This window comes from Bufo gargarizans, chromosome 5 (assembly GCF_014858855.1).
Source record: "Bufo gargarizans isolate SCDJY-AF-19 chromosome 5, ASM1485885v1, whole genome shotgun sequence".
In the NCBI taxonomy this organism is placed as follows: Eukaryota; Metazoa; Chordata; class Amphibia; order Anura; family Bufonidae; genus Bufo; species Bufo gargarizans.
Window position 1 is genome coordinate 246,544,612 of NC_058084.1, and position 13,346 is coordinate 246,557,957.

General features: G+C 41.3%; 1 protein-coding gene across 1 annotated transcript in view; it reads left to right on the forward strand.

Moving 5' to 3' along the window:
- The window catches only part of IRX4 (iroquois homeobox 4), a 65,790-nt gene extending 52,727 nt beyond the window's left edge, over positions 1-13,063 (forward strand). The window contains exons 5-6 of the mRNA XM_044294918.1: positions 11,318-11,640; positions 11,920-13,063. Of these exons, the coding sequence (XP_044150853.1) occupies positions 11,318-11,640; positions 11,920-12,674 (1,078 nt within the window). The 3' untranslated portion in view covers positions 12,675-13,063. The remainder of the gene's footprint in view (positions 1-11,317; positions 11,641-11,919) is intronic.
- Positions 13,064-13,346: the final 283 nt, after the last annotated feature.

Sequence of the window (13,346 nt, forward strand, 5' to 3'; positions counted from 1 at the left end):
TGCCTTCCAGACTTAAGGCTGTAATTGACTGCAAAGGATTTGCAACCAAGTATTTAAAAGTGAAAGTTTGATTTATGATTATCATTATGTCTCATTGCGTTTGGTTCCTTAACAAGTGGGAGGCACATATGCAAACTGTTGTAATTCCTACACCGTTCAACTGATGTTTGGATGTAAATCCCCTCAAATTAAAGCTGACAGTCTGCAGTTAAAGTGCATCTTTTTTGTTTCATTTCAAATCCATTGTCATGGTGTATAATGCCAAAATTTTTAGAATAGTGTTGATGTCCCAATATTTATGGACCTGACTGACTGTGTGTGTATATACATATATATATATATATATATATATATATATATACACAGTACAGACCAAAGGTTTGGACAAACCTTCTCATTCAAAGAGTTTTCTTTATTTTCACGACTATGAAAATTGTAGATTCACACTGAAGGCATCAAAACTATGAATTAACACAAGTGGAATTATATACATAACAAAAAAGTGTGAAACAACTGAATATATGTCATATTCTAGGTTCTTCAAAGTAGCCACCTTTTTCTTTGATTACTGCTTTGCACACTCTTGGCATTTTCTTGATGAGCTTCAAGAGGTAGTCACCTGAAATGGTCTTCCAACAGTCTTGAAGGAGTTCCCAGAGATTCTTAGCACTTGTTGGCTCTTTTGTCTTCACTCTGTGGTCCAGCTCACCCCAAACCATCTCGTTTGGGTTCAGGTCCGGTGACTGTGGCGGCCAGGTCATCTGGCGCAGCACCCCATCACTCTCCTTCATGGTCAAATAGCCCTTACACAGCCTGGAGGTGTGTTGGGGGTCATTGTCCTGTTGAAAAATAAATGATGGTCCAACTAAACGCAAACCGGATGGAATAGCATGCCGCTGCAAGATGCTGTTCTTGGGGCACACTTCAGAATTCATCCTGCTGCTTTTGTAGTGTTTCAAATCACATTAAATATTACTCCGAAATCAGTGTCGGGGTATCTCCAGACAGTTCAAGGTTTTGTTTTTTGCAAAAAAATTGCATTGAAAGTGTGTTACATGCATTTTACAATTATGAGGGTAGCATTTGAATTCTCTGGTTGACAATATGTGAAATAATAGACCAAATTCTGTGTCAGGGCATCTCCAGACAGTTCAAGGTTTAATTTGTTGTGAAAAAAGCAATGTAAGTGTGCAATGTGTGTGTTGTAATACAGTGGGTAGCATTTAAAATCTCTGAGTGACAACATGTGAAATAGTAGTCCAAAATCTGCGTCAGGGCATCTACAGACAGCTCACGTTTTGGTGTGTCCAGGGGGTTAAATAATTTCATCCCCCTTATATTTATCTTTAAACAGTTGATGATGCTCATGTAGCCGGGGGCAGCAGGACAGAAGGACAACTAATGTATTTTGCTGTCCACCCGGTAGCTGTTGGGGACATACAAGGAAAAACTCCCATTGAGGAGGAGGATGAGGAGCTGCCACTGGAGGGGTTGGAGCTGGAGGATGCTAGACAGAACTGGCTCCTTGGAAACGCTGGCCAGAATGGCAAGCTGTATACTTGCTTAGGCCTATTTCACATCTGTGCAAGCAGATCTGGAAGGCTGCTTTGGCTGGGAACAGCCTGCCAGATCTGTTACTGCCAGGCACTGCCTTGCACTGTCCGAATTCTGTCCATCCCCATTCCCTATAATGTGGACTGGCGAAATCTAGCCATAACCCAGAAAATATGCTGGGAAGCGGCCAGACAAAATACTGCTCTGCATATCATTGACATCAAGCAATCTGATTATTACTGGATAGCCATGCTTTTAGACTCTTGCTTTTAAAGCAAAATGGGGGAATGTTTTTCTCCCTCTAAAAGAAAGGCAAAATTATGTTATTACCAGGAAACATTGTGTACACAGTTTGCACCAGCTTTCAGTGAGCAGACTCCTGACATCAGCATGTCTGAAAAGGAGGACCCTTTCTGTCCCACACAGAGTCACCCACCTTCCGCCGCCACAAGTAGCAGAAACAGCAGCAGCCATTTCAGTCAACTCAACATGATGGATCATTTTTTTCCCATGATGCACTAGACTGAGGCAAATCAGCAAATGGAAACTGAATGCCCAGGTTCAGGCCTACCTATACTCTGGCCTGTCTTCTGCGCATACCCTGCTCCCTGACCCCATGGACTTCTGTGTAGGCCAACTACAACACTGGCCAGAACTGGCCCGATATGGTCTCTGACATGTCCTCATTTTTGCCCAGCCTCCAGTGTCATCTCATAGGGGATTTTCAGAGCCACATGGGGAGTGGTCACACCCAAACTGACCAAGTTTTCCTCCACTTGTGTCCAAAACATTACTTTTGTCAATATGAACTGTGCCTAAATTCGGGAGAATTTTGACACTCCTCCAGCTGAGGCCGATGAATAGATTTCTGACCATGCCCCATCCTGCCATTATTGCTGTCTGCCTGCCTACTATCATGTTCCATATGGCTGCTGCCTCCATCATGCCACTGCTGCTGCCTGCCTTCCAACATGTACCATCTAGATGCTGTGGCCACCACTGCTGCAGCTGCTACTCCTCACTGTAAATCCCCTATTGCCACCACTATTATCACTAAGTCTCTGCCACTGCTATTACTACTACTACCCATAGACTGCCAATGTACAGACTTGTATGTTCCATGCTGTGCTGCTTCAGCTGCCGCTACTACTGTGGCCGCATGCCTATTACGCTACCCTTTTCACATTGCTCCCAATTAAAAGTCAGAATTTTTCTCGGCTCGTTCACAACCAGCCACTTTTACTTCTGACTATTAACACTTGTGCGTCTTGTATGGGAACACATTCTAACCCTAAGAAGGCATCATTTTTTAACTCTTGGTCCCCCAACAATCCATAGTTTAAAAATAAAAAAATATGCCATAACATTGTGTGTTTAATCACCATCTACCCACGATAAGGGACAATATTTGGAAGCTTTGGAATATTAAAAAGCATAAGGGTTCTTTCACATTAGCGGCAGAGGAGTCCGACAGGCTGTTTCTATTTCACGTTTGCCCCTGGACTGCCGCTCCGTCCCCATTGACTATAAAGGGAGCGGCGAGAGGCAGCAGGACATAAAGTACTGCACCCAGTACTTTTAGTCCGGCTGCCTCTCAGCGTGCGCTGCCGTCATAGGATGGAGCGACAGTCTGGGGGCACACGTGAACTAGCGGCAGGACAGATTCCACGGGCTGTTTACCCGCCGGAACAGCCTGCCAGACTCCCCTGCCGCTAGTGTGAAACTAGCCTTACACATGTGCCTGTGCAGTGTTGTTTGTTAATGCCATGAAATGTTCCTTTACCCATATCTATGAATGTCAGAGTCACTCAGACATGATTTACTATTGCTGTCATTGCTTTCAAGAGCTTAAAGGGCTTCTGTCACCCCCCCCATTGTGAAAATTTCATTAGCCAACATTAGCTATTTGCTAATGTCAGCTGAGTGCAATTATACATGTCTTACCTTTTGTCTGTGGCTTATTTTTTGTAAAAATCATACTTTTATCATATGTAGGGTTGAGCGAACCCAAACTGTAAAGTTCGGGTTTGTACCAAACTTTTGGATTTTTGGACCCCGGACCCGAACCCGAACATTTCTGTAAAAGTTTTGGTTCGCTGTTCGGATTTTTCTTGCCACTTTTTTAAAGGCTGCAGAACAGCCAATCAACAAGCGGTTAAATGTCTGACCTTAGAAGCCATCACAGCCATGCCTACAAATGGCATGGCTGTGATTGGCAAGTGTAGCATGTGACCCAGCCTCTATATAAGCTGGAGTCAGGTAGCGCTGCTGGTGATTTCAGGGAGAAAATAGGAGAGACTCTTTGCTCAAAATCTGAATCTAACTTAGCGATCTACATAGATACATGTTTTGTGGGTGCAGGGCACAATTTTTTTTATCCTGCCCTGAGCCCAGTGACAGAAAAAAAATAACTTTAATAAGTCAGTTAGGTGGGCGGCGGTGGCGGACATTTTATGCAAGCTCAGTGCACCAGCACTGCCTCTGAGCTTTTGGGACATTGAAAATCCAAATTTTTGGGGCAATTTTCAACATCTGCTACATTTGCAGGCTTTGTCAGTGTGCAATTTAAGCTAGAAATACAGCCATCATTTTCTGGGGTTTTAAAAACACACTTTTTTGCTGAAAAAATGTATTTTCCTGATCTGCAAGTGTTAAATTCAAGTTTAATATATATACATCTTTCGTATTCTGTTACCATAAAAACACTTTTTTGGCAATATACAACATCTAGATTAGTCAGTGTGCAATTTAAGCTAGAAGTACAGTCATCATTTTCTGGGGTTTTAAAAACACACTTTTTAGCCAAAAAACACAATTTTCCTGATCTGCAAGTGTTAAATTAAAGTTTAATATATACAGCTTTCATATTCTGTTACTAAAAAAACACCTTTTTTGCAATATACAACATCTGGATTAGTCAGTGTGCAATTTAACCAGCTCAGCTTCCCTAGCTTAAACCCCCCTTAATGACCAGACCACTTTTTACAATTCTGCACTACACTACTTTCATCGTCTATTGCTCGGTCATACAACTTACCACCCAAATGAATTTGACCTCCTTTTCTTCTCACTAATCGAGCTTTAATTTGGTGGTATTTCATTGCTACTGAAATTTTTACTTTTTTTGTTATTAAAAGAAATTTACAGACCTTTTTTCAAAAAAAATGACATTTTTCACTTTCAGTTGTATATTTAAAAAAAATACATTTCTATATAAAATTTTCTCTAAATTTATTGTTCTACATGTATTTGTTAAAAAATGGAATAAGTGTATATTTATTGGTTTGTACAAAAGTTATAGCGTTTACAAACTATGGTGCAAAAATGTGAATTTCCGCATTTTGAAGCAGCTATGACTTTCTGAGCACCTGTCATGTTTCCTGAGTTTCATTGAGTACAATGGCCAGACAGTAGAAACGCCCCACAAATGACCCCATTTCGGAAAGTAGACGACCCTAAGGTATTCGCTGATGGGCATAGTGAGTTCATAGACGTTTTTATTTTGTGTCACAAATTTGCGGAAAATTGTGATTTTTTTTTTCTTACAAAATCTCAAATTATACTAACTTGTGACAAAAAATAAAAACTTCCATGAACTCACTATGCCCATCACGAAATACCTTGGGGTGTCTTCTTTCCAAAATTGAGTCACTTTATACTGCCCTGGCATTTTAGTGGACCTAAAGCGTGAGAAGAAGTCTGGAATCCAAATGCGTAAAAAATGCCCTGCGAAATCCTAAAGGTGCTCTTTGGAATTTGGGCCCCTTTGCTCATCTTGGCTGCAAAAAAGTGTCACACATGTGGTATCGCCGTACTCAGAAGAAGTAGGACAATGTGTTTTAGGGAGTATTTTTACATATAACCATGCTGGGTGAGAGAAATATCTCAGTAAAAGTCAACTTTTACCATTTTTTTAATACAAAGTTGTCATTTTAGAGAGATATTTCTCTCACCCAGCATGGGTATATGTAAAAATATACCCCAAAACACATTGCCCAACTTCTCCTGAGTACGGCGATACCACACGTGTGACACTTTTTTTGCAGCCTGGGTGGGCAAATGGGCCCAAATTCCAATGAGTACCTTTTAGGAGGGCATTTTTAGGCATTTGGAATCCAGACTTCTTCTCACACTTTAGGGCCCCTAAAATGCCAGGGCAGTATAAATACCTCACATGTGACCCCATTTTGGAAAGAAGACACCCCAAGTTATTCCGTGAGGGGCATGGCGAGTTCATAGAAGTTTTTTTTTTTTTGCACAAGTTAGCGGAAATTTGTATTTTTATTTTTTTTCTCACAAATTCTCCCTTTCCACTTACTTGTGACAAAAAGTTCAATCTTTCATGGACTCAATATGCCCCTCAGCGAATACCTTGGGGTGTCTTCTTTCTGAAATGGGGTCACATGTGGGGTATTTATACTGCCCTGGCATTTTAGGGGCCCTAAAGCGTGAGAAGTAGTCTGGAATATAAATGTCTAAAAAAATGTATGCATTTGGATTCCGTGAGGGGTATGGTGAGTTCATGTGATATTTAATTTTTTTGTCACAAGTTAGTGGAATATGAGACTTTGTAAGAAAAAGCAAAAAAAAAATAAAAAAATTGTGCTAACTTTTGACAAAAAATAAATAAATCTATGAACTCGCCATGCCTCTCAAAAGTGATCTTTTTATAGTGCCGCAGCGATTTTATGGTGTTTTTGCAGTGATCAGAAAAAAAAATTCTGTCACTGCGGTGGGGCGGACTGAATGCAAGTGTGCGCACAAGATCAGGCCTGATCGGGCAAACACTGCGTTTTTCGTAGAGCTTATAGAACGTGTCCTATTCTTGTCCGCAATTGTTGCGGACAAGAAAAGGCATTTTTTATATAGTTCTGGCAATGTGCGGATCCGCAAAATGCGGAAAGCACATTGCCGGTGTCCGTGTTTTGCGGATCTGCAAAACACATACGACTGTCTGAAAGGAGCCTTACAGGGGGGTGATCAATGAAGGGGGGTGATCAGGGACTCTATATGGGGTGATCACCCCCCTGTCATTAATCAGCCCCCTGTAAGGCTCCATTCAGACGTCCGTATGTGTTTTACAGATCCGCGTATCCATGGATCGGATCCGCAAAACACATACGGACATCTGAATGGAGCCTTACAGGGGGCTGATCAATGACAGGGGGGTGATCAGGGAGTCTCATATGGGGTGATCAGGGGGTTAATAAGGGGTTAATAAGTGACAGGGGGAGTTGTAGTGTAGTGGTGTTTGGTGCTACTTATTACAGTGCTGCCTGTGTCCTCTGGTGGTCGATCCAAGCAAAAGGGACCACCAGAGGACGAGGTAGCAGGTATATTAGAACTGTTATCAAAACAACGTCTAATATACCTTTTAGGGGTTAAAAAAAATTGCATTTACAGCCTGCCAGCGAACTATCGCCGCTGGCAACTGTAGATCCACTCACTTACCTGCAGTTCCTGTGAACGCGCGCGCCTGTGTGCGCGAGCTCCCAGGAAATCTCGCGTCTCGCAAGATGAAGCGCCGACGCGTGAAGGTGCCTGAGTCAGCCGCCTCCGGAATGCGATCCTGCTTTAGGCGGTCTGGAAGCGGTTAAGGTAGAAATACACCCTGGGGTTTAAAAAACGCACTTTTTTGACAAAATTACAGGCTTATATACTGCTGTCAAATTCAGTTGTTAAACAATCGTTTGGGCAGATGTCATTGTGAGATACACCCTTAATACATTTGGGTTAGATTCAGAAGTTTGAAATACCACCATTTGGTGCACCAATCTTTAATTCAGGCCTACTGTGGGTCAGGCCGTGTGAGATACACCCTGTATATACAGGGCTTATATTCTTTCATTAATTAAACACAATTTTGGGGGCAAAATACACAATATTTCAGGCCTTGCAGCATAAGCACGTTTGAAATTCCTGGGGTATATATACTGCTGTCATATTGAGTTATTAAACATTTTTTTTTTTGCCCACAGCCAATGTGGACAAGCTCACGTTCATTAAAATGAACCAGGCATGGATCCCTCAGGACTTGTCTGTACCTTGTGCAGAATAGACATGTATACCGGCACTAAGCAGCCGTTGTTATACTGCAGCACAATTGCTCATTCTTGTATTTTGGAAATTTACCACTCTTTTAGAGTGTCCTCCTCCATCGCTGCTTCCACCTACACTGCTACGTCCACCGCCTCCTCAAACTCCTACTCCATATAGAACTCCACCTCATAAATCTATTTATTTTTATTTATTTGTACATGTTTTATTTTATATCATTTCACTACTTTGTCAGTTACATTTTCTGGTGAAATGCAGCAATTTTTGGGTGTATAGTACCACTGCTATACTAAGTAGACAGGTTTAAAAAAAAAATTGTCATTTACATTTTGGGGTGAAATTAACAATTTTTTGGGTGTGATGTACCACTGCTAAACCTAGTAGGCCGGTTAACAAAAAATAAAACATTTGTCAGTTACATTTTAGGGTCAAATTCACCAATTCTTGGGTGTAATATACCCCTCCTCTACCTAGTTGACAGCTTAATAAATTTCAATAATTTTTATTTTACATTTTCGGGTGACAATAAACAATTGTTTTCTGTTATAGACCCCTGCTCTACCAAGTAGACAGGTTAATAAATTTTCTGTAATTTTTCTGTTACATTCTTGGGTTGACATTATACAATTTTAGACGTGAATAAACCCCTGCTCTGCATAGGTGACAGGGAATAACATTTCTGAAATGCTTCTTTAATTGATGCGCGCCACCAAATTTGATTCAATGCTTAAACTTAAACAAGTTGTACCACATTTGCACTTCAATAATTTGTCCCACATTTCCGCTATACTTTTTTGGCCAACATTTGTGCTTCAATAGCTTTTCCCACATTTCCGCTTGACTCTTTTGGACTACATTTGGGCTTCTGCAATTTGTCCCACATTTGCGCTTCAATAGCTTTTCCCACATTTCTGCTCGATTCCCCAAATTTTTTATACATTTATCTCCCTTAAATTTGGTCTTTTTTTCTCACACTCCCTCTCCGGCCTGGAACCCTGATTCCCTGCCACCCGTGATCACCATGGTAGGCGCATAAAGAACATCAAAAGTTGATAGAGCAGATATCAAATTGGATCGTGAACATCACGGGGACGTGCGGCATGGTGGGGCAGTAAGTATGCACACGCTTACACGAACTGAAAGGGGTCAGCCCCTGCAACTTCTGGGTCTCCAAATTGGGCACATTGCCTGAGCTTGCTCTTTACGCCTTGGAGGTGCTGGCCTGCCCTGCAGCTAGTGTATTGTCTGAACGTTTGTTTAGCACCACTGGAGGGTTATATTTCCCAATGTTTTGGGGTGTACCCTAATAAAAAAATAAAAAATAAAATTGTAAACCAAAAAGCAGTGTAGGCTACCTCCTCCTCCTCCTCCACTGCCACTTCCACCTACACCGCCACATCCACTGCCTCCTCAACCTCCTACTCCATATGGACCTAGTCCTTCTAGATCAAGATTATTATTATTATTTTTTTTTTTTTAATGTATTTTATGTTATTTTAAGCCATTTGTTTGCAGAGCACTTGCCATGCTCTTAACCACATTTTGATGACATTTGCAGCCCTCTAGCCCTTTCCATGACAATTTTGCAGCCATTTTAGTGCTCAAAAGTTCAGGTTCACATTGACTTCAATGGGGTTCGGGGTCAAGTTCGGGTCAAGTTCAAATTTCTTCACTACCAGCAAGTTGTGCGTGTACTTGCTGGTAGCCGCCGCATCTGCCACTTCCAGACACGCCCCATCTCCTTTTGATAGACAGGGCCAGGGAGCGCTCTCCTACTCCCGCTGGCCCCGTCTGCTGCTGAATTCCCGCGCCTGCGCCGTAACGTTCCTCAATCGGCGCAGGCGTACTGAGTGAAGGACGTGCGCTTGCCAGCTCCTTCCTCAGTGCACCTGCGCCGATTACGTCACACTACATCCGGAAGAGAAGACTGACGTAATTGGCGTAGGCGCACTGAGGAAGGAGCTGGCAAGCGCGCGTCCTTCACTCAGTACGCCTGTGCCGATTGAGGAACGTTACGGCGCAGGCGCGGGAATTCAGCAGCAGACGGGGCCAGCGGGAGTAGGAGAGCGCTCCCTGGCCCTGTCTATCAAAAGGAGATGGGGCCAGCAGGAGGAGGAGAGCGCTCGCTGGCCCTGTCTATCAAGAGGAGATGTGGCGTGTCTAGAAGAGACAGGTGCGGCGGCTACTAGCTAGTACACGCCCAACTTGCTGGTAGTGAAGAAATTTGCATATGATAAAAGTATGAATTTTACAAGAATTAAGCCACAGACAAAGGTAGGACATGTATGATTGCACTCAGCTGATATTAGCAAATATATAATGTCTGCTAATGAAAATTGCACAATGGGGGGTGACAGAAGATATAACATGTTTTAGGAGGCTAGTTATTGCCAATTTCCAGGGCAAATTGGAGTCAGAGTCACTTTGGTTCAGACCCAATGGAACAGTAATCTCGACAGGTTTGCTCATCCCTAATACATATATATATATATATATATATATATATATATATATATATATACAATCCTGTTGATTCAACTGATATTCGGCAGCCAGCGCCATCTCTGTGATGAGAATCCAAAATGTTTAGGCTAATTGATAACCTCTGTGGATCTGAAAATGTATTAGGCATGTACAAAAATTCTCTTTTGCAGATAACAAAGACTAACAATGAATTAGTTAGTGGGCCAGTGCCATTGGGACAATATACATGGAAAAGTAATTTTGACCTTAGCTTAGCATGTAATCATGTGTGGCATAAAGGGATGATGGTCCAATTGTGAATAAACATTGTGTATTTCAGTAATTGGTGAAAAATCCTGAAAAGTATCCCTACTTATCCCTAATCTATCCCTTAAAGAAATCAAAGCAAATTCTTTGTTTTTAATTGTGATAAATTCTAGATATTTATCCACAACAGGAATTTTGATTTGCTGTTTCAGCTTAAAAATGATAGCATATTTTCCAATTTCCTTCAAACTGAAAAACATACACTATATAGTGCATATGGAGAGCTCTTGATGTATTGAATCTCCATGTGATGAAAAATGGTGCATTAATTGCACCAATGCAATCTTCATGGCAGAGGAAAATTACAATACAATATGTATGCCTAGCAGCTGAAGCTTTCTCACCTTGTATCTAAAGCCTTTGTATTAACAGAATCAGAGAAGCCAGCAAGCTCACATGCCTGCCTTCAGTGCTACCCAAAGCTTTGCATCCCTTTACCCTGAAGGGATTTAAAACGGTTTTACCTTTCTGCCTCTATTATCCCTAAAGCAGACCAAAACCACTTAAGCCATTTCAACCTTTTTTTTGAATACCACATGGGTGCCGGTGACCTTTCAGTATGATGAGCATTAAATATTCAGCTGCAATCCACTGTCTTTATACGTTTTTACAATTTCATCAACAAAAGCTGGAGACATGGCTAATAAAGGAGCAGGAGGGAAATATTTATATTAACGGTTATATCCCCAGGTTATTCAAATGTATCCTCTAAAAGAGGCTTCCACGGAAATAGGACTTGTGCTCTCTGAGATATTAACCACATAGTAGTGCACTCTAAAAGTCACTCTTATCATTTCGTGTATTACAATAGTTTACATTGTATTACAATTTACATGCGACCCTTTAATTTGTTTTTGTACCTATGCTAGCAGGTTTAAGGCATATGTAATATATTAACAATGCTATGTTATATTAGGTATGGAACCATGGATGGAGGTACTCGCAGGAAGAATGCTACTCGTGAAACCACCAGCACCTTAAAAGCCTGGCTGCAGGAGCACCGAAAAAACCCTTATCCCACTAAGGGTGAGAAGATCATGCTGGCCATCATTACCAAAATGACCCTCACTCAGGTGTCCACATGGTTTGCCAATGCCAGAAGGAGGCTTAAGAAAGAGAACAAGATGACCTGGCCACCAAGAAACAAATGTTCTGATGAGAAAAGACCTTATGATGAAGATGAGGAAGATGAGGAAGACCAGTCAACAAAAGACATTAAGAACGAGAAAAAGATGGAAGGTTTGTTCCTTCAACAATACCTCATCACCTTTCACGGGTTTTTCTTAGTTGTTTTTTAAATACATTTTAACATGCATAAAATAAAAATTTGGTATAAATAGCTTTAATATAAACTAAGTATCATGGTTATCAAATTATCAAGAAAGTCTCCAGCTTTGCCCGTATTGCATATTGAATTTTGCTCCTGCTTACATCACAAAAGTGCTCTGATTGCTATGATCCTTCCTAGAGAATAACGTAGGAACAAGAATTAATTGTCCTTTCCACCTTTCTTAACAGTGGAAGCAACCGAAAGAGAAGACAAAGACCTAGACCTCAGTGACCTTGACGACTTTGATACACTAGAGTCTGAAAGCTCTGAATGTGAGTTGAAACAACCATTTCATCACCAGTCACAACAAGAAGGACAATTGCGGATAACAGATTGTGCCAGTGACCATTGCAAAGATGTAATTCTGAAGATGCCACTAGCAGTTTCTTCAGCAGATGAAGGAATTGACAGGGATAAGAATTGTCTAAAAACTGTTGATGAATGTGACCAGGACTTAATGAGAGTTAGACAAAGAGGTTGTGAATCCAAACTTTGCTTTCAGCAGCAAAGTCAACAACTACTGGATTCCAAACCAAGAATATGGTCTCTGGCTCACACAGCCACATCTCTAAGTCAGAGTGAATATCCATCCTGCATGTTGAAACACCAAGGTGTGCCCTCTCCTTCTTCATCCTCCTCCTCCTCGTCTTCTTCTGCTGTGTCCACTCCAGTGTGCGTTATTGACAGGCGGCAGGATTCTCCTGTAACGAGTCTTAGAAATTGGGTTGATGGCGTTTTTCATGACCCTTTGTTCAGACACAGTACTTTGAACCAGGCATTCACCAACACCACCGTTTCTTGGGCCACCACCAAAGGAACCATTCTTGAAGCTGGTTCTTTAGGACGCTCTCTTGGGAACCCTACTAATATTGCTAAGGTACAGGACAGTAATAAGGAATTTATTACATTTCCTAAGTCTGGCAGCAAAATGTTCTGCTCATAACATATCATAAAATAGTTTATGAATATATGACACTTTCTAGCAGAGGATATAACAATACACTGGCTGTCCCGGACTGACATTTCAGATTATGGTCAATCGTGTATCTTTGTTTAAATGATCTTTTCTTAAGAAGTCTTGGTGTTGTGACTGTTCTTTTTATCGATGTCTAAGCACGAACTATGCTATGTGTTGGAGTAATTGCTGTTTACAAACCTGAAGTTTACAAGGACAACCAAAAGTTCTAGTTAAAGGTTCTCTAATTTGAACAGCATGCTAGATTAGTAATGACTCTGAGCCATCCAGAAGATATCTCTGTTAGTGATTCACAAACCGCACTGCGTTCAAGTTTACACAATGCACATCTGTTGGATGTACAGAAATGGCATTTCTATTTGTTCACCCCAATAAATGGTCTGTTTCAGAAATTAAGGTCTTGTGCCACAAGAAGATGTTGATAAAACAGTAGATGGTGCAAGTATTGTTGTATGCCTGAAATATCTATCGATGAATAGATAGGTAAGATGTTATAAATGTGCATATGTGTGTGTGTGTGTGTGTGTGTGTGTGAGAGAGAGAGAGAGGGAGATGAGGCTAACAGTGACTTCACATCTCCACAAGTGATGTCTTTGCCACTGTTTTGAGCTTAATGCTTCCCTAAGCTTCTATGGGGTC